General features: G+C 40.5%; 1 protein-coding gene across 1 annotated transcript in view; it reads left to right on the top strand.

Moving 5' to 3' along the window:
- Nucleotides 1-20114, top strand: part of CAGE1 (cancer antigen 1) — a 63043-nt gene that overhangs the window by 11472 nt on the left and 31457 nt on the right. The window contains exons 5-9 of the mRNA XM_054686613.2: nucleotides 4111-5169; nucleotides 8180-8329; nucleotides 9448-9558; nucleotides 12406-12486; nucleotides 12715-12822. Coding sequence (XP_054542588.1) covers nucleotides 4111-5169; nucleotides 8180-8329; nucleotides 9448-9558; nucleotides 12406-12486; nucleotides 12715-12822 — 1509 coding nt within the window. The remainder of the gene's footprint in view (nucleotides 1-4110; nucleotides 5170-8179; nucleotides 8330-9447; nucleotides 9559-12405; nucleotides 12487-12714; nucleotides 12823-20114) is intronic.

Below are 20114 nucleotides of genomic sequence, written 5' to 3'. Positions count from 1 at the left end.
CTCACCCTCTTATGCACCACAGCATCTATATGGTTCCTTGAATATAATAAGCTTTTTTTACTATAATTTTTTTTCACCAAAAACAAGTTTATTAGAGAAGTAAAGAAACAAAAGAATGGCTACTGTGTAGACAGAGCAGTCTGAATATAATAAGCTTTTATATTTGTTGAATCAAAATGGCTGGAAGTAGCAGAGTTTACACTGGTGGAATGGTTAAGAAGAGGAAGGAGTGCAGAGGCACTAATTCATTTTTCAAGAAAAACAAGATTTCTCTGTCATATTGGAATTCTACTGACAAGCAAAAAATACTATTTTTTCTACTAAAGTGAAAATATTAGTTTATCATTTGGTTTATTGATTCCGAGCACACATGTAGTATCCTAAGAGCACTGAAGATACCGACAGTATATAGTCTGTGTACTTTCTGAACAAAAAAATTAAAAATACTAGGAATTGGTATGGGAAAATAGATAAAATTCAAGAATAGTATAAGTAATACCTTTTCTCTTTTTTTGTTGTTTTGTTTTGTTTTTGATACGGAGTCTCACTCTGTTGCCCAGGCTGGAGTGCAGTGGCATGATCTTGGCTCACCACAACCCCTGCTTCCTGGAGTCAAGCGATTGTCCTGCTGCAGCCTCCTGAGTAGCTGGGATTATAAGCGTGTGCCACCACACCTGGCTAATTTTTTTTGTATTTTTAGTAGAGACGGGTTTTCACCATGTTGGCCAGGCTGGTCTTGAACTGCTGATCCACCCGCCTTGGCCTCCCAAAGTGCTGGGATTACAGGTGTGAGCTACCACACCTGGCCAATAATACCTTTCCAATGTGAGTTTGATGGGAAACACTATGACTATAATGTCTTATTTACAAGTATGAGCATTTTCATTTTTTTGAAAGTAGATGACAGCATTTAAAAGGACTTTATTTGTCCATGTTGATTTCTGGAAAACAACCTTTTAAAAATCAGCTTAAATAGGGTTTCGCAAGATTGTTCTTTCCTCTTTTCATTGCATTTAGCCATTTTTCATTCAGTCAATAGATACTTTTAGGCATCTATTACGTGGCAGGTCTGTACTACACATCAGGTGATGGTTAGAAAATAGACAAAAAGATGTAGTTCTTGTCTCATGAAGACAACATCCTGCTAGAGGAGGTAGTCATTAATCAATCACACAAATAAATGTGAACTTGCAACTATAATAAGATCAATAAGTTAGGTGAATAAAGTTACATATAAAGTATATGTAGAGCATGTTATATAAAGTTACTATTTATGCTATGATGCTATATCAAGTTACAGATAAACTTGCAACTATGATAAGTGCTGCAAATGTAAGTAGGTTGGGCGTCTATGATAAGGACACTACCCTGATCAGGGAGTCTGGGGAAGGCATCCCTGAAGAAGTGATCATTGAGCTGAGCTCTAAAGGATGGGTAGGAGTTAATTAGGCAGCTATGGGTAGGAGAGCCTTCCATACAGAAGGAAGAACGTCTGCAAACCCTGTGGCCACAGGAAGCATGGTACCTACTAGGACCTGAAGGAAGCCCTGTGTCCAGGAAGATCAGAGTTGGAGGAAGGAGGAGGGGTATAGCAGATGAAGACAGAGAGGTGGTGTGGGTCAGATACTGCTTTAGTTCATTTCATCCTGCTGCAACTATATCACAGACTGGGCAATTTATAATGAATAACAATTTATCTGGCTCACGGTTCTGGAGGCTAGGTCCATGGTGCCAGCATCACTCGAGGGTCTCTGTGCTGTCATTTCATGGTGGGAGGTGGAGGGGCAAAAGAGGGCGAGATCGAGGGAGCAAGTGGAGGCCAAACTAACTTTTATTTTATTTATTTATTTATTTATTTTGAGATGGAGTCTCGCTCTGTCGCCCAGGCTGCAGTGCAGTGGCACCATCTTGGCTCACTGCAACCTCCGCCTCCCGGGTTCAAGCATTTCTCCTGCTTCACCCTTCCCAGTAGCTGGGATTACAGGTGTGTGCCACCACGCCCAGCTAATTTTTTGTATTTTTAGTAGAGACGGGGTTTCACAGTGTTAGCCAGGATGGTCTCAATCTCCTGACGTTGTGATCCACCTGCCTCGGCTTCCCAAAGTGCTGGGATTACAGGTGTGAGCCACCACTCCCAGCCCCCAAACTCACTTTTGTAACAAATCCACTTGTGATAACTAACACACTCCTGTGATAACAACATTTAGTCATTTTTATTCACCTCTTACTAGGCCCCGTCTTCCAACACTGTTGCATTGGGGATTAAGCTTCTGGCACATTAACTTTAGGGGATGCATTTAAAGCACAGCAGATATCAAGAGCAAGATATTAGGGCCTTGTAGGTCTCAGTAATGATAGTTATCTTTATCCCAGAACAATGAAAAACCATTAAGATACAAGGTTCTGCAGAAGGATGAGCTCAAAAAACAAAATACAGAACTCCTTGTCTCTAAATTCCAGAGAATTATACAGCACACCACTACAGATACCTTTTACTGGGTTTTTACTTATTTATTTATTTTAGATACAAGGTGTCTTGCTCTGTTACTCAGATTGGAGAGCAGTGTGATCATGGCCCACAAGAAATCCTCCTGCCTCAGCTTCCCAAGGAGCTAGGACTATAGGCACATGCCACCACACCTGACTGACTTTTAAAATATTTTTTTTGAAGAGATAGGGTATCACTATGTTACCCAAACTGGTCTCCAACTCCTGGTCTCAAGGAATCCTCTCACCTTGGGCTCCCAAAGTGTTGGGATTACAGGTATGAGCCACTGTGCCTGGCCTGGGTTTTGTTTTTGTTTTTTTTGTTTGTTTGTTTTTTGTTTTTTTGAGACAGAGTCTCGCTCTGTCGCCCAGGCTAGAGTGCAGTGGCGTGATCTCCGCTCACTGTAGCCTCCACCTCCAGGGTTCAAGCAATTCTCCTACCTCAGCCTCCCGAGTAGCTGGGACTACAGGTGCACACCGCCACGCGCAGCTAATTTTTGTATTTTTAGTAGAGATGGGGTTTCACCACGTTGGCCAGGATGGTCTTGATCTCCTGACCTCATGATCCACCCGCCTCAGCCTCCCGAAGTGCTGGGATTACAGGCGTGAGCCACCGCGCCCGGCCCTGGGTTTTTCATGTCATATTCATTTCACCATTTCTTACCACAATTTACTGTCTTTTTTTATTTTTACTTGTTTATTTTATTGTTATTATTTTTTGAGACAGAGTCTCGCTCTGTCGCCCAGGCTGGAGTGCAGTAGTGTGATCTCAGCTCACTGCAACTTCCACCTCCTGCGTTCAAGTGATTCTGCTGCCTCACTCAGCTTCCCAAGTAGCTGGGATTATAAGCATGTGCCACCATGCCTGGCTAATTTTTGTATTTTGGGCAGAGATGGGGTTTTATCATGTTGGCCAGGCTGGTCTCAAACTCCTGACCTCAGGTGATCCACCCACCTCAGTCTCCCAAAGTGCTGGGATTACAGGCGTGAGCTACCTCGCCCGGCCTACTGTCTTTTTATAACCTCCTCGAAACCTGTATCGGCAGCATAAAGTCAATCATGAGGCATGTTCTTCTGCCATTTTAATGTTCCTGAGAGTCACAGAATAATGAGATAATGGTCTAAATGTGGAATAAAAAATATTCAAAAGAGAAGAGACCTTTCCCCCTAAAAATCCAAACTTTTGGCCCAGTAATAACATGTAAAAAAAAAAAAAGAGAGAGAACTTGCAGTCTGTAAGGTAATTGATACATTTATTTGTCTGAATTTATTTGAAGTCAAAGCATCTTATATGTGTGCAGAGGAGTTTGCATAATAGAAAATGGTAAGAGGATGAAAGTTTAATTTTCCTTTTGTCAAAGTAAATGGGATGTATATCTGTCATATACCTACTGCCTGTGCCCTGCTGTGCTGTTAGGTGCTGTACAAACATTTAGCAATTAATACATAGGTATTAACTTTTGTTAATAGGCATTATTATTGGAAGTAGATACTATTGTTACTTTATAGCGGAGAAAGCCAAACAGAGGATCTACTAATAGAATTCAAGGCCAGCCCTATTTGACTTGAAAGCTCATTATCTTTCTACTCGTTCACACTTACTTTGTTTACTATAATTTACAGACTGCAGTTCCTTCAAAAGAAATACAGAATTATGGGGAGATTCCTGAGATGTCAGTCAGTTATGAAAAGGAAGTCACAGCAGAGGGTGTGGAGAGGCCAGAAATTGTCTCAACTTGGTCTTCGGCAGGCATTTCCTGGAGGAGTGAAGCATGTCGGGAGAACTGTGAGATGCCTGACTGGGAGCAAAGTGCTGAAAGCTTACAACCTGTTCAAGAGGACATGGCTTTAAATGAAGTCTTGCAGAAATTAAAACATACTAACAGAAAGCAGGAAGTGCGAATCCAAGAACTCCAGTGTAGTAACCTGTATTTAGAGAAGAGGGTTAAAGAACTACAGATGAAGATTACCAAACAGCAAGTGTTCATTGATGTCATCAATAAGCTAAAGGAGAATGTTGAAGAATTAATTGAAGACAAATACAAAATAATCCTAGAGAAGAATGATACTAAAAAGACATTGCAGAATTTGGAAGAGGTTTTAGCTAACACGCAAAAACATCTTCAGGAATCCAGGAATGACAAGGAAATGTTACAGCTTCAATTTAAGAAGATCAAGGCTAATTATGTGCGTTTACAGGAAAGGTACATGACTGAAATGCGACAAAAAAATAAATCTGTAAGTCAGTATTTAGAGATGGACAAAACCTTAACCAAGAAAGAAGAAGAGGTAGAGAGACTACAACAACTCAAAAAAGAACTGGAAAAGGCCACAGCTTCTGCTTTGGACTTGTTGAAACGGGAAAAAGAGGCCCAAGAACAAGAGTTCTTGTCTTTACAGGAGGAATTCCAGAAACTTGAAAAGGAAAACCTGGAAGAAAGACAGAAACTGAAATCTAGACTTGAGAAATTGCTCACTCAAGTTAGAAATTTGCAATTTATGTCTGAAAATGAAAGAACAAAGAATATAAAACTTCAGCAGCAAATCAACGAAGTAAAAAATGAGAATGCAAAACTTAAACAGCAGGTTGCAAGGAGTGAAGAGCAAAATTATGTCCCTAAATTTGAGACAGCTCAGTTAAAGGATCAATTAGAGGAAGTCTTGAAGTCAGATATTACCAAGGTATTGATACACATTCTAAATCTCTAATGCGGAATTTCAAGAGTTTCTAGTGGTCTGGTGATGCGTATTTAGACGTGGCATTTATATTTGTTTGCAGAAAGAATTATTAAAGAAAGAAACAGATCTCGGCACTTTGGGAGGCTGAGGCAGGAGGATCTCTTGAGGCTAGGAGTTTGACACCAGCCTAGGCAACATAGTGAGACCCCATCTCTACAAAACATTTTTTAAAGCAGCCAATCTGTCATGCATGGTGGTGTGCGCCTATAGTCCTATCTATTCGGGAGGCTGAGATGGGGGAATTACTTGAGCTCAGGAGTTTGAAGCTGCAGTGAGCTATGATTGTGCCAGTGCACTCCAGCTTGGGTGACAGAGCAAGATTCTGTCTCAAAAAAAGAAAAAAAGAAAAAAGAAAAACAGATATGGAAAGGAAAATACACCACAGGTTTGGAGAAGTTTCTTTTGGTTCATGAATATTCAAAGAACAGCTATTCCTGCCTTCTTGTGGTTCTTTTGGTAGAGGTGGCCATTAACCTGGGAATTTTGTGGGTACTCATTGCCAGTCATCAAAAGCATCTTCCAGCAGTTACTTTTTTTTTTTTTTTTTTTTTTGAGACAGTATTGCTCTGTCGCCCAGGCTGGAGTGCAGTGACACGATCTTGGCTCACTGCAACCTCTGCCTCCCAGGTTCAAGTGATTATCTTGCCTCAGCCTCCGGAGTAACTGGGATTACAGGCGTGCGCCACCATGCCCAGCTAATTTTGTATTTTTAGTAGAGATGGGGTTTCACCGTGTTGGCCAGGCTGGTCTCAAATTCATGACCTCAAGTGATCCACCTGCCTCAGCCTCCCAAAGTGCTGGAATTACAGGTGTGAGACACTGCGCCCAACCCCAGGGTTCCTTTGAGAAAAGATTTTCTAAGTTGTCTCTCAATCCTATTCAACAAAACAAAATAATATAATTGCATGTTTGGTTTACAAGGCAAAACAAACCTATATCATATACTAGTTTTATACATTTAAGAACAGCATCAGAACCATAACAATATGTTTGGAGAAGCTGTAATATTTTATTATATGTAGTTCAAAAGGCTTTTTTGGCAGCGAAGAACCTGGAAACACATTCTGAAAGTGATAATTTTCACAAGACAGAGCACATCTATTTCAGTTGTGTAGGCCTGCCTTAAAGTATGTATAGTAAAATCTTATTAACTGATTACTTAGAAAGAAGGCTAATATGAACTAGAAAAATGTGTAAGTTTATTTTTTGTATTTGTTTTATTTATTTATCTATTAAGACAGAGTCTCGCTCTGTTGCCCAGGCTGGAGTGCAGTGGTGTGATCTCCTCTCACTGCAACCTCTGCCTCCCGGGTTCAAGCAATTCTCCTGCCTCAGCCTCCCAAGTAGCTGGGATTATATAGGCACACACCACCATGCCCAGCTAATTTTTTTGTGTTTTTAGTAGAGACAGTGTTTCACCATGTTGGCCAGCCTGGTCTCGAACTCCCAGTCTCAGGTGATCCACCCTCCTCGGCCTCCCAAAGTGCTGGGATTACAAGCGTGAGCCACCGCACCTGGCTATGTTTATATTTGTTTTAATAACTTGAACTGAGCTGATGTTACCTTAAGATGTCCTTAGTGGACCCTCTTTTATGAATCTGTAATCATTTTAAGTATTCTTTACAAGTAAATGATTTTACTGTTTTTAAGGATTCTTAGGAAAATATTCTTTTCCTAAATTAAAAAAAAAATCTAAGATCTAAGAAAAAAGGATTATCTAAGCCAGTGGTTTTCAAACTTGAACATCTTCAAAATTCCCTAAAACGCTTGTTAATACACAGATTGCTGGCCCTACCCTAGAGTTTCTGATTCAGTAATTCTGGGGTGGGGCCTGAGAACGTGCATTTCTAGCAAGATCCCAGTTGTTGATGCTGCTGGTCCTGGGACCACACTTTGAGAACCACGGACCTAAGCCACCTTAACTTGAGCTCCTAAGCAAATCATGATGAATTTTAAATTGGTAAGCTCTGAATGAATTAGTTTAATTGTACAGAAATGTAGCATAGTATATAATTTTCTTCAAGTTCCTTATTTTATTTTGATTAATCAATTTCTCTAACACTGAATTCATACTTACTCTGCTTATAGTTTTGCTTTTCATGAACTCTAGTTCTGTTTACTCCAAATATGGTCTGGGAGTATCTGTGAAGTCAAAAGTATTTTTATAGTAATATTAAGACATTATTGCCTTTTTAGTCTCATTTCTCACAAGTGTACAGTGGAGTTTTCCAGAAGCTACATGATGTGTGATGATGTAATTGCTCTCATGGCTGATGGAATGTGTGAAGCAAATATGAGAATCCAGCTATCTTCAATTAAGCCAGCATTAAAAATATTTGCAAAAAATGCAAAGCAGTGCCATTCTTTTCACAAATTTTTTGTTTCAAAAAATGTGGTAATTGTTTTTTTAAAAAATTGTTATTGGTTTGGCACAGTGGTTCACACTTGCAATCCCAGCACTTGGGAGGCTAAGGCAAGAACATTGCTTGAGCCCAGTAGTTCAAGACCAGCCTGGGCAACATGGTGAGACCCCCCATCTCTACAAAAAATTTGAAAAATTAGCCGAGTGTGGTGGCATGCACCTGTGGTTTCAGCTACTGGGGAGACTGAGGTGGGAGGATTGTGTGAGCCTAGGCATTTGAGGCTGCAGTGAGCCGTGTTCACACTACTGCACTCCAGCCTGTGTGACAGCGAGACCCTGGCTCAAAAATAAATAAATAAATAAATTGTTATTTATGCTTCTACATAATGGAGTTATTGCTACTTTAAAAGAATTAGTAAACAAATATTTTAAAATATTCTCAGTTTTAATTTCTAAAGGGATCCTAAGATGAAAAAGTTTGAGAACTATCGCCCAAGGTTTTTAAGAGTGCCATTTTATTCAGCATTTTACTTAAAAGATATTTCAGGTTCTTCATCATTATTTTGACAAATCTGAATTACGTGCATGTAGGATACAAAAACGACACATTCTAATCTGCTCCCGGATTGCTCACCTTGTGAAGAAGAGAGGCTGAATCCTGCAGATATAAAAAGAGCTTCTCAGCTGGCCTCCAAAATGCACAGTCTTCTGGCTCTGATGGTGGGACTTCTCACATGCCAGGTAATAAAACATATATATTAGATATTTTAGTAGGGGAGGAATAAATACTGGGATTGGACTAAAAGAGAGGCAATAAAAGGAATTAAGTTGTGGAAGAAGAAAATGAAGAATTGAAGATAAAATACAGACCCCTAAGCCATCCATCCAACCCTTCTTCGCCCCATGTCTTCTTTCTGCTTATCTTTCTTGAACACCTAATGCTCACAAGCGTAGAGATAGATAAGATGTAATAAGATAAAAAGAACCCTTTATTAAGTACTTCCCACGTTTCAGCGATGCCCTCCCAGATCAGTAGTCTTGTGCTCTGGTCAGTCTGCGCCTAGTGATAGTGACTGTTCACATTAATGAGCTGTTTGCCCAATCTAAAATACCACGTTTGGTTAGGAGTCGGGGAAGGGCAGTGTAGAGTTGTGTACATTAGTAGAATGAAAAGTGAAGTTGCTGTCAGATGAGTTCAGATGCTGGCTTATCATTTCCTAGCTGTGTAATTTGACCAAGTAACCTAACTTCCATTTCAGTTTCCTTATCTTTAAGATGGGGAAATGATGCTTCTGTCCTGGGAGCTTATAAGCACTGCATTTAATGAAAAAAACAATTAAGGGACATGCACGGCCAGGTGCGGTGGCTCACGCCTGTAATCCCAGCAATTTGGGAGGCTGAGGCGGGCAGATCACCTGAGGTCAGGAGTTCGAGACCACCTGGCCAACATAGTGAAACCCCATCTCTACTAAAAATACAAAAATTAGCTGGGCATGGTGGCGGGTGCCTATAATCCCATCTACTTGGGAGGCTGAGGCAGGAGAATAGCTTGAACCTGGGGGGAGAGGTTGCAGTGAGCAGAGATCGCGCCACTGCACTCCAGCCTAGGCGAAAGAGCAAAACTCTATCTCAAAAAAAAAAAAAAATTAAAATTAAAAAAATGAAATCTTTCTGTACTAACCCTTTATTAGATGCCTTCTGATAAGTAATTGAGGAATGGAGTTCAATATGATTTTACCTCTTTTGATTTGCTTACTTAATTGAAAGGAGATTTGTTTTTGTTTCATATGCATAGTTTTGGCCTCATTTTAGCTTTAGTAAAAACTTTTTCATCTAGCTTCTGAAACTCTTACCCTTAGGACATCATCAATTCTGATGCTGAACATTTCAAAGAGAGTGAGAAGGTTAGTGATATAATGCTGCAAAAACTGAAGAGCCTCCATCTTAAAAAGAAAACTTTAGATAAAGAGGTACTATATTTATTCTTCTTCTAAAAATTTTATTATTTTTAGTGAAAAAATAGTTAAAAGGTAGTGAAGAAGTAACTCTTAAAGTTGGAATCATTTTAAAAATTATTTTGGGGGACCAGATTAGTTTTACTGTGCCCCTCACTAAAGAGATAAAATGTTCAACATTTGACTTGTTTTATTGTTCGTCTGTATGGGAAAATCTCATTCACCTACAAAAAATTTAGTATGATAAATTTTTTCATTTTTGCACTGCACTACTGATTCCTGAAGGGTTGTTTATTTTGACTTTCCTATAGTGATTTCAAACTTCATCCTTTGGAATAACAGAAACATTGAAAACAATTTTATTTCTCAGGTGGCTGAAGGGTGAGGGCAGAGGTTCTTGGATTGTGTCTTTAGTTACTCTTTTCTTTAATTTTTTTTTTTTTTTTTTTTGAGACAGAGTCTTGCTCTGTTGCTCAGGCTGGAGTGCAGTGGCATGATCTTGGCTCACTGCAGCCTCCGCCTCCCAGGTTCAAGTGATTCTTCTGCCTCAGCCTCCCAAGTAGCTGGGATTACAGGCGTGTGCTGCCACGTCCAGCTAATTTTTTGTATTTTTAGTAGAGACGGGGCTTCACCATGTTGACCAGGCCGAATTTAATGAAATGCAGCCATTGAACTCCTGACCTCAGGTGATCCACCTGCCTTGGCCTCCTAAAGTGCTGGGATTACGGGCGTGAGCCACTGCACCCGGCCTCAAGTACTCTTTTCTAGGTGTGGTAGTATACAGATTGAAGGATAAAATGAAGAGAATTAAATAAGGAAGGTGATAACAGGATGTCAAATTGTACCATTTTGAATCTGAGAGGAATGCAGACATGACAATTTTATCTGGCTAAAGGAATCAAAACGTATTCAAACCTGGAATCTTGGATCATAACGAATTCATTCTGTAACACTTATCTGAACTGACGTGTTGCGGGTATCCTGAAGAATCTCTCCGCCTCCTAGCCAGCCTGTAGAGGACAGGACCAAAGTATGGGCACAGTCATGCAGAGAAACGGCTGGCCTCTACTCCTCTAAACAGCTTTCAAAAATAAGCCCAACTGAGGTTGTTACAAAAATACAATTTCAGGCTGGGCACAGTTGCTCATGCCTGTAATCCCAGCATTTTGGGAGGCTGAGGAAGGCGGATGGCCTGAGCCCAGGAGTTTGAGACCAGCCTGGGAAACATGGGGAAACTCCGTCTCTACAAAAAATACAAAAATTAGCCAGGCGTGGTGGCACACACCTGTGTCCCAGCTATTCCGGAGGCTGAGGTGCGAGGATCACCTGAGCCCAGAAAGGTCGAAGCTGTGGTGAGGCAAGTCTCAAAACACTGTCTCAAAACAAACAAACAATAACAACAAAAAGCAAAAAAAAAAAAAAAAAAAAAAAAAATCCCCCAAATATTTCTTTCAGATATTTATGTTCTTTTGGTTAATTTTTTCTGTGTAATTACTGAAGCATTGACAGGTGATATGATGTCTGCAGTTTGATTCAGTGAAGGCGGATGGAGGGAAGAGGGCAGTGATTGAGGATATAATGACATTGACCATTAGCTGTTAATTATTGAAGCTGAATGATAGTTACGTGGGGTTCATTAAAGTTTTTTCTATTTTAAATATTGGAAAATGTTTGCAATAAAGAATAAAAAATATTTTGCACACCACACTTCACTAATCAGTTTGAATATTGGATATTAAGATTATTATTATACTGAAGGAATAAATAAGAAATGATTATAAATTACGCCCAGATTTGGCTAATTTTTTTCTTTAAGGAAAAATTTTAATAGCCTGACTGTAACAACAATCGTTATGTTAGGATAACTCCTTGGAGACCCCAAGACCACCCCCAGGTTTGATGATTAGCTGAAGGACTGTGAGTCGTCCTCACAGCTATGACTTACCACAGCAAAGGATACAATGCAAAGTCAGCCGAGGGAAAGGCACAGGGGCATTATCTAGAGAAAGCAAAACTCAGGCTTCCAAGAGTCCTCATGGAGTCACATGGGATGCATTTCATTCCCCCAGCAATGAGTTGCAACCACAGGTGTGGAAGTGTCATCTACCAGCGAGGCTTCTTAGAGACCCAGTGCCCCAGGTTTTTATCAGGAGCTGTTCACATAAGCACCCTCTACCTAGTGCGTACCAAAATTCCAGACCCCTGGAAGGAAAGTAGATGCTCAGCTTTCTTTCCAGACCCCTGGAAGGAAAGTAGATGCCCATGCTTTGGGCAGTAGGTTAAGCACCATAAGCCATTTACATCAGAGAATGGTGGAAAACTTCCTGCAGTCCAACTTTCCAAATGCCAGTCATGGGGCAGCCTTGCCAGCAGGCCTCTCTAAGCCTAGCAGTCTTGGACCTGCTGTGTGAATTCTTTTCCTCACAAGAGCTATAAAAACATATTTTTTGTATGTTTTTTGAAGACTGTTAGACTGCATGGTTTGATTTTTTTTTTTTTTTGAGACAGAGTCTTGCTCTGTCGCCCAGGCTGGAGTGCAATGGCGCCATCTCAGCTCACTGCAACCTCCGCCTCCCAGGTTCAAGCAATTCTCCTGCCTGAGTCTCCTGAGTGGCTGGGATTACAGGTGCCAGCCACCATGCCCGGATAATTTTGGTATTTTTAGGAGAGACAGGGTTTCACCATATTAATCAGGCTGGTCTTGAACTCCTGACCTGAGGTGATCCACCTGCCTCAGCATCCCAAAGTGCTGGGATTATAGGCATGAGCCACTACGCCCGGCCCGGTTTGATTATTTTATTATAAATATTAGAGCGTAGTTGTATTTTCTCTCTAAAATACAGAATGTTTTCCTTTTCTTAGCTACTGAAACATAAAGATAGAATCACAATCTTTAGAGAGTTAATTGCTAAGGAAAAAGCATTTCAAGATCATGCTATTAAGGTGAGCTTAATATTTACTATGTACTATCTTTAACATAAAAATATACAATTTCAGGTATTTATGTTCTTTTGGTAAATTTGTTGAAGTACTTCTAGTTCTAAGTTCTGCACTTTTATTATTCCAGCCACTGATAATCTCTTTGATTTTTAAACTAATAAAGTATTTATTGTCAGGTATTCCAAGGAGTATGAAATGATTGAAAGTGAGAACAAATATATTTAATCTCAGGTCATAGACTGTGATTCAGATGAAGCCAAGAGTATCAGAGATGTACCTACCCTTCTAGGAGCCAAACTGGATAAGTACCACAGTCTAAATGAGGAGCTTGATTTCTTGGTAAGAAAGACCTTTTTTTACCTTGCTATTATTTTTATACACATTATTTTACTAGCAAGTTTAAGAAGTTATCATCCTTCAAAAAACTGGCTTATAAAAAGGGTCACACACTGGCATCATGGCATTATTATTTACCCACAATAATATAGAATCGAAGTTTGCATTTTGGGGTTTTGAAATTTTAAATATTGTCCTACCTCGTTTCTGTTAAGATTAATCAGATTTGTTTCCTTCCAAATGCAGAAATTTAAAAAGTGCTGTTTTTTCACAGTAGATGAAGTACACTAATACTGTTGCATATGCTGCAGTAATAGCTGTGTGCAACAGCCATGGTTAAGGTATGCTTCAGGCAATAACACTCATAATGTACTTTAGATGGTATTGTAAAGATAAAGGCAGATAAAATAGGAAAAATATGTTAGAAGAAAATGAAAATGTGATCTTAGAATCTAGATACTTATAGAGCAATTTAGGAATTCAGTTGGATCTCACTAAAATGAAAATGACTAATTAACATAATGAATTTTTATAGGAGTTAATTAGCTAAGTCTACCATCATATTTTTTAAATGATTAAAAAGCAGCATTCTATACTAAATTCATTACGTACAATTCACCTTTAATAGAAAAGTGTCTAATAACGTGAAGGTTCAAAGCTTTCCTCTTTTGTAATTTTTTGTTTTCATAAGAAGTAATTATTGACCAGGCGCGGTGGCTCATGCCTCTAATCCAAGCACTTTGGGAGGCTGAGGCGGGTGGATCATGAGATCAGGAGTTCAAGACCACCCTGGCCAAGATGGTGAAACCCCATCTCTACTAAAAATACAAAAAATTAGCTGGGCGCGGTGGCAGGCACCTGTAATCCCAGCTACTCGGGAGGCTGAGGCAGGAGAATCGCTTGAACTCAGAGGGCGGAGGTTGCAGTGAGCTGAGATCACGCTACTACACTCCAGCCTGAGTGACAGAGTAAGACTCTGTCTCAAAAACAAACAAACAAACAAACAAACAAAAAACCAGTAATTATTATTGACTTCCCAGAAAAGATTAAATAAGCTAATCACTAAGGAGCTAGAAAGCGAAACAAAACATAAACCCTGGTACTAAGGAATCTAGAAAAGAAGATAAGATACATAAATAACTGTTTATCAGAAGGAAAGGGAAAGTTTTTAGAGAAGAGGTACAATGGCTGGCATCTAACCGAGTGGATACTTGTCCGAGGACTGGAAGAGATTATTTCCAAATGCAGGTTATGAAGGAGATGGCAGTTGGGTCTTAAAGACCAGTAAAATTTGGGCATAGGGAGCTAAGAGGACAGCACTCAATACATTCTGTTGTCCATTAGCAGTACCTATGCTTCAGGCCCTGGTGATACAAAGATGATGAGAGTAAACAGTAGTGTTCCCAGCAGTGGGAGCTGGAATGGGAACAAGGTCACAAATGGCAGTGTCAGACACACCTTTAAAATGCACTATAGGCTTTGATGTACAAACCCTATCTCAGAGTATCCAAATAATTGATGAGGGAGAGTCCTTTATTGAAGAATGTAAGCTATTAAGAGCTGAAGAAAAGATAAGTTTAGAAAATTATATTTTGCACTCCTGAATAAATTAAGGAATGTAAGCAGTTATCATAATGGCTGCGAAAACCTTTAGGTTCAAGATTAATAAGGAGTTTTTAATGAATGAGTCATATTGACCAATACTTGAACACACCGATAAATCTCAACCCCACTAACGGTGAGACAGGCAGACCCCTGCCCCTTGACATGGTGCAGAGGAAGCACACAACACCCTCCACAAGGCTTCTCACCAAAACTGCTGAATCCAAAAGCTAGCTTCTAGACCTAACTACCAGCAGACAGGAACTACAGTGGGTAAAGAAATGTACTTGATCACACCATAATGACAAATCCTGAATGTGGAGAACTCTAATAAATAAATAATTGGCATGAGAGAAGGGAAGGAGAGGGAATAACTGTTATAGACTAAGAGAGGCTAGAGACTTAGAGGACAAATCAGCCAGAGGCAGTGTATGAAACTCAACCAACCACTATAAAAAGACATTTGTGAGATAATAGAAAATTGAATTCAGCATATTAGATAATATTAAGAAATTTTATTGTTGATTTTAATAGATGTGATAGTGGTATCATTTTGTTTTTAAAGCCCTTATCTGTTAGTATTACATTTGTTTGTTTGTTTTTAGAGACGGATCCTTGCTCTGTCACCAGGCTGAAGTGCAGTGGCACGATCTTGGCTCACTGCCACCTCCGCCCCCAGGGTTCAAGCGATTCTCCTGCCTCAGCCTCCTAAGTAGCTGGGATTACAAGCACCCACCACCACACCCAGCTAATTTTTTGTATTTTTAGTAGAGACAGGGTTTTTCCGTGTTGGCCAGGCTAGTCACGAACTCTTGAGCTCAGGTGATCCACCTGCCTCTCAAAGTCTCTGGGAAGTACTGGGATTACAGGTGTGAGCCACCATGCCCAGCCTGTTAGTATTACATTTTGAAAAGTATTTATGAGTGAATTAATATGATGGCAAGGTTTGCTTTAAAGTACTCCAGGAGAACAAAAAGGTGGCATAGTAGGTGTAGGGGCAGGGTTGGAGAAAGATAAAACAGTAATGGAAAATGTTAATAATTGTTGAAGTTGTGGGATGGAAACATGGAGGTTCATTATGTTATTCTTTAGACTTGCATGAAAATTTTCAAGATAAAAAGGATTTTGTTTTTATTTTTTGGTAGTGCAGAATGTACTCCAGAAGATTCACACCTCATTCTCTAAGGAACTCTTGGCCAGCAAGGTGTGGCCGCTGGAGTGCAGGGTGATGCTCATGCTTCCCTTAGCACATCGTCGCGTGCTTCTCTCATGTCCTTCTGACCCCTTGCCGTTGGCTCCTCTTCACAGTTCTGACCCTGCCATCTGCTCCATTCACAGCCTGGCCTCCTCCATCCTGAGACAGGGTCCTTGACTTCAGCTTTGCCTTCCTGCTGGCTCAAGCATCCTGGGTGTTTAACTGTCAAGTGCAAAATGTCTCCTGGTCCAGGAAGACACTGATACAGTCAGGGATTTGATCACTGGGAACAAGGCAAAAGTCCACTTAATGGTATTGATGTTCAGAGTTCAAAGAGGCTCATAGTAAGTTCCTCCTAGATCCCATCTTCAGTAAAATAGATAACTTTTAATACAAATAAGATATCTCTAACCAGTATTATGGAGTAGTTAAAATTTAAAAATCAAAATCTGTCCTAAAACATACCACTTCAATATGGCAGTCATATGTTACGTAAAACATTTACCTAATTTATTATTTTGGTAGCCTTTAAAATTAACAGCTTGTTAAATTGTAAAGAAGTCACAAGAATAAGAAAGGAACAGGCAAAGTAGAAAATTACTGCTTTAGGAAAAATTTTCCAAGTGAGCCAAAAGAAAACAATCAAAGCCCAGTATCTTGTGGTCCACTTGAATGATGAAAGGGACCCACCTGTATCTGGATTTGGCACGGTGTTACCTTGAGTATACTTTATAGTTTGCTGGCCTCTCTGCCACTGACCAGCCTCCTAGGAAAGAGACTAGAGTCATCACTAAAACTTGGGTCACACAGGTGGGAGGGCTGTCCAGCCAGATGGAATCTTACGTTCTTAGTTTACATAGATGTCAACCTTACCAGCTGTTTTCTTGTTCTCTCAAGCATCCTGGCATTTTACAGTAGTCCTTCTGATACTCTGACTCTATCCCTCACCTTCCTGGTTCTGATTTTCCTAATTTCCATTCTAAAGCAAGGGTGGGAAACAATATTTGCACTACAGATCCTTGCTAAAGGATATCACATCAATCTGTTTCCTGACCAGCTCTTAGCAAGAGCTTAAGAGCTCTTGTATCTCTGAAGGATTATCTTTGCAGTTCTTTTGTTCCTCTAGTAGTAATCCTCAGTTTAGAAAAAATACATTTTACATCTTGATGGAATACTTATATGCACACACACACACAGCTAAAACATCGGGTTTTAAAATTCTGTTCTGTTCTATTCCATTTCATTTTTATGTTGGTTATAAATTCATTTTACCACTTAATAAAGAGTCATAACCTGAATCGTGTTCATGATGTGAAAGCTGCTGCTTGGAACATACTTTCTTGGCCCTTGCAGAATTGCTTTTACTGAGTTGTGCTTTGGTGTTAGACTCTCAACAATCCTAGGAAACATCCTTCTCATTTGCTACAGAGACATGGTTGTTTCACTTGGATGAGAACTTCCTTAGAGATCTCGGGCCCACTAGGACAAGTTTCTCTTTTAGAAGCAGGTATATTTTCATCACATAAATAATGACAACCAGATTTGTCATTATTTATGTAACTGACCAGATTTCCATTTCGTTCTAGCTACGAAGAAGTTTATTAGCAAATATGACACTGGAGTGTAGGTCTTAGCTATCTTCATATCTGCATGTTGTTCCTCACCTGCTCTATATGTTCTGGCTTAATGTTTAGTTTCTGATTGATATTGTATTTGTTTGTTTGTTTTTTGAGACAGAGTCGTGCTCTGTCACCCAGGCTAGAGTGCACTGGCGTGATCTCGGCTCACTGCAACCTCCACCTCCCGGGTTCAAGTGATTCTCCTGCCTCAGCCTCCCAAGTAGCTGAGAATACAGGCATGCACTACCCCACCTGGCTAATTTTTTGGTATTTTTTAGTAGAGACTGGGTTTCACCATGTTAGACAGGCTAGTCTTGAACTCCTGACCTCAGGTGATTCGCCCGCCTTGGCCTCCCAAAGTATTGGGATTACAGCTGTGAGCCATCTCTCCCAGCCAGGTTTATATTGTATTGTATGTACACAACCTCAAAACCTTTGTGTAGAGAATTGGAAACTCAATCAGCCAATCTTCTTCCCATATCTCAATCTGCAAGGCTATTAATAATGATGCCTGATTTATCCACTGTTCATGGTGAATGTTGTTATGTCTACCTTGACATACTTTCCCTCTAAGTTGACACTACCAGAGTGTAAGACAACCCTATATGAGGAAAGTGTGTTAATGCAAGTAAAAGCCTCTTAGGAAACCTTGAATTACGACCTAGATAGAGCTAAATACCCTGGCTTCACCTTATGGCCAGGCCACCTGCACCTCAAATCATAGAGGGCCTCAGTAACCCTCATAACAGGTGTGTGGTAGCAGGATAATGGCACCCCCAAAGATTCCCACACCCTAGTCCCCAGAACACGGCAGAATGGACTTTGCAGATGTGATTAAATCAAGGGCCTTGAGATTCAGGGGTACATTATCCTGGATTGTCAGGGTGGGTCCAATAATCATGAGTTCTTTAAAGCAGAGGACCTTTCCCAGACATGTCAGAGGGAGATTTGACTACTAAAGAATATTCAAAGCTACAACACTTGCTGGCTCTGAAGATGAAGAGAGGGGACCTAAGCCAAAGATGTGGGCAGCCTTTAGAAGCTGGAAAGTCTCCCCTAAGGCCTCCAGAAAGGAGCGCAGCCCTGTTGACACTTTGACTTTAGCCCAGTGAGACCTGTGCCAGACTTCCCACCTACAGAACTATAAGATAATCACTTTGTGTTGTGTGAAGCCACTAAGTTTGTGGTAATTTGTTGCAGCAGCGACAAAAAGTGAATACAAGATGTGTGACCTCAGTTTTTTAGTGATTTGGATTTCAGTGCCTCATAATATATTGAAGCAAGTTAATATATTATTAACTTGGAACTGTGTCCACAAATTTGGGATACAGAGAGGACCAAACCCAGGATATCTTTGGAGGGCTCATGACTGAGCAGTGCCACCTGGACTGAGTGAACCTCATCTTGGCTTCTCTGCCTCTCACTGGCTGTAGTCCACACTGCCCGGGGAGCAGCTCTCCAAAAGGACTTCCTCCTCTGCTTTGTCAAATGTCTGTTGCTGTGAACATGACCCAACATGTGTGTTCAGCCTCTGCCTAACTCACCCCTGCCCTTAGAGCCTACATCTTCAAGGCAGTCAGTGAGGCCCATCACAACTTCTATGGGTCTGTGTCTGCGCTCTGTGCTGCAGTACACATGGGCAGGCCACTCAGGAAAGGAGGTGCTGAAGAGGTGGGAAAGATACTTAACATCATTAAGATACAAATTAGGCCAGGCAAGGTGGCTCACACCTGTAATCCCAGCACTTTGGGAGGCCGAGGTGGGTGGATCACCTGAGGTCAGGAGTTTGAGACCAGCCTGACCAACATGGTGAAATCCCATCTCTACTAAAAAATACAAAATTAGCCGGGCATGGTGGCACATGCCTGTAATCCCAGCTACTTGGGAGGCCAAGGCAGGAGAATCGCTTGAACCTGGGAGGTGGAGGTTGCAGTGAGCCAAGATTGTGCCATTGCACTCCAGCCTGGGCAACAAGAGCAAAACTCCGTTTCAAAAAAAAAAAAAAAAAAGATGCAAATTAAAACCACAGAGAATACCACTCACCCGTTTTAGAATGTCTAAAATTAAAAAGACTGACTATACTAAGGCTTGGAGAGAATGTGGAGCAAATGCAACTCTCATTCGCTGCTGGTTGGGATGTAAAATTGTACAACCATTTTGGAAAACATTTTGGCGATGGCTTTAAAAGTTAAACACACACCTACCATTATTCTACTCCTAGTTTTTTTTGGTTATTGTTTACAGGGTATCACTTGCTGTGTCACCCAGGCTGAAGTGTAGTGGTGCAATCTTGGCTCACTGTGGCCTCCCACCTCAGCCTCCAGAATATCTGGGACTACAGGTGCACATCACCAGCCCTAGCTAATTAAAAAAAATTTTTTTTGTAGAGCTGGAGTCTTGCTATGTTGCCTAAGCCAGCCTCAAACTCCTGAGCTCAAGCAATCCTCCCACCTCCGTCTCCCAAAGCACTGGGATTACAGGCATGAGACACTGTGCCTGGCCTACGCCTAGATATTTACCCAAGAGAAATGAAAGCATATGTTCATACAAATATGTATGAGGTCTTTGTAGCTTTATTTATAATAAATAGCCCAAATCAGAAAGCAACCCAAATGTCTGTCTACAGGTGAATGGGTAAATACATTGCATATATTCATTCAATGAAAATACTCCTCAGTCATAAAAAAGGGATGAACTACTGAAACACATGCAACATAGAAGAACCTCAAAATAATTATACCAAGTGAAAAGAACTAGACAAAAAAAGAGTAAATACTGTTTGATTCCATTATATAACATTCTAGAATATACAAAGTAATCTATGATGACAGAAAGTGGATCAGTGTTTGCCTGGGACTGGCAGAGAGTGTGGAGGTCAA

The sequence above is a fragment of the Pan troglodytes genome, chromosome 5, assembly GCF_028858775.2.
Source record: "Pan troglodytes isolate AG18354 chromosome 5, NHGRI_mPanTro3-v2.0_pri, whole genome shotgun sequence".
In the NCBI taxonomy this organism is placed as follows: Eukaryota; Metazoa; Chordata; class Mammalia; order Primates; family Hominidae; genus Pan; species Pan troglodytes.
This window is presented reverse-complemented; position numbering and strand designations above follow the sequence as displayed.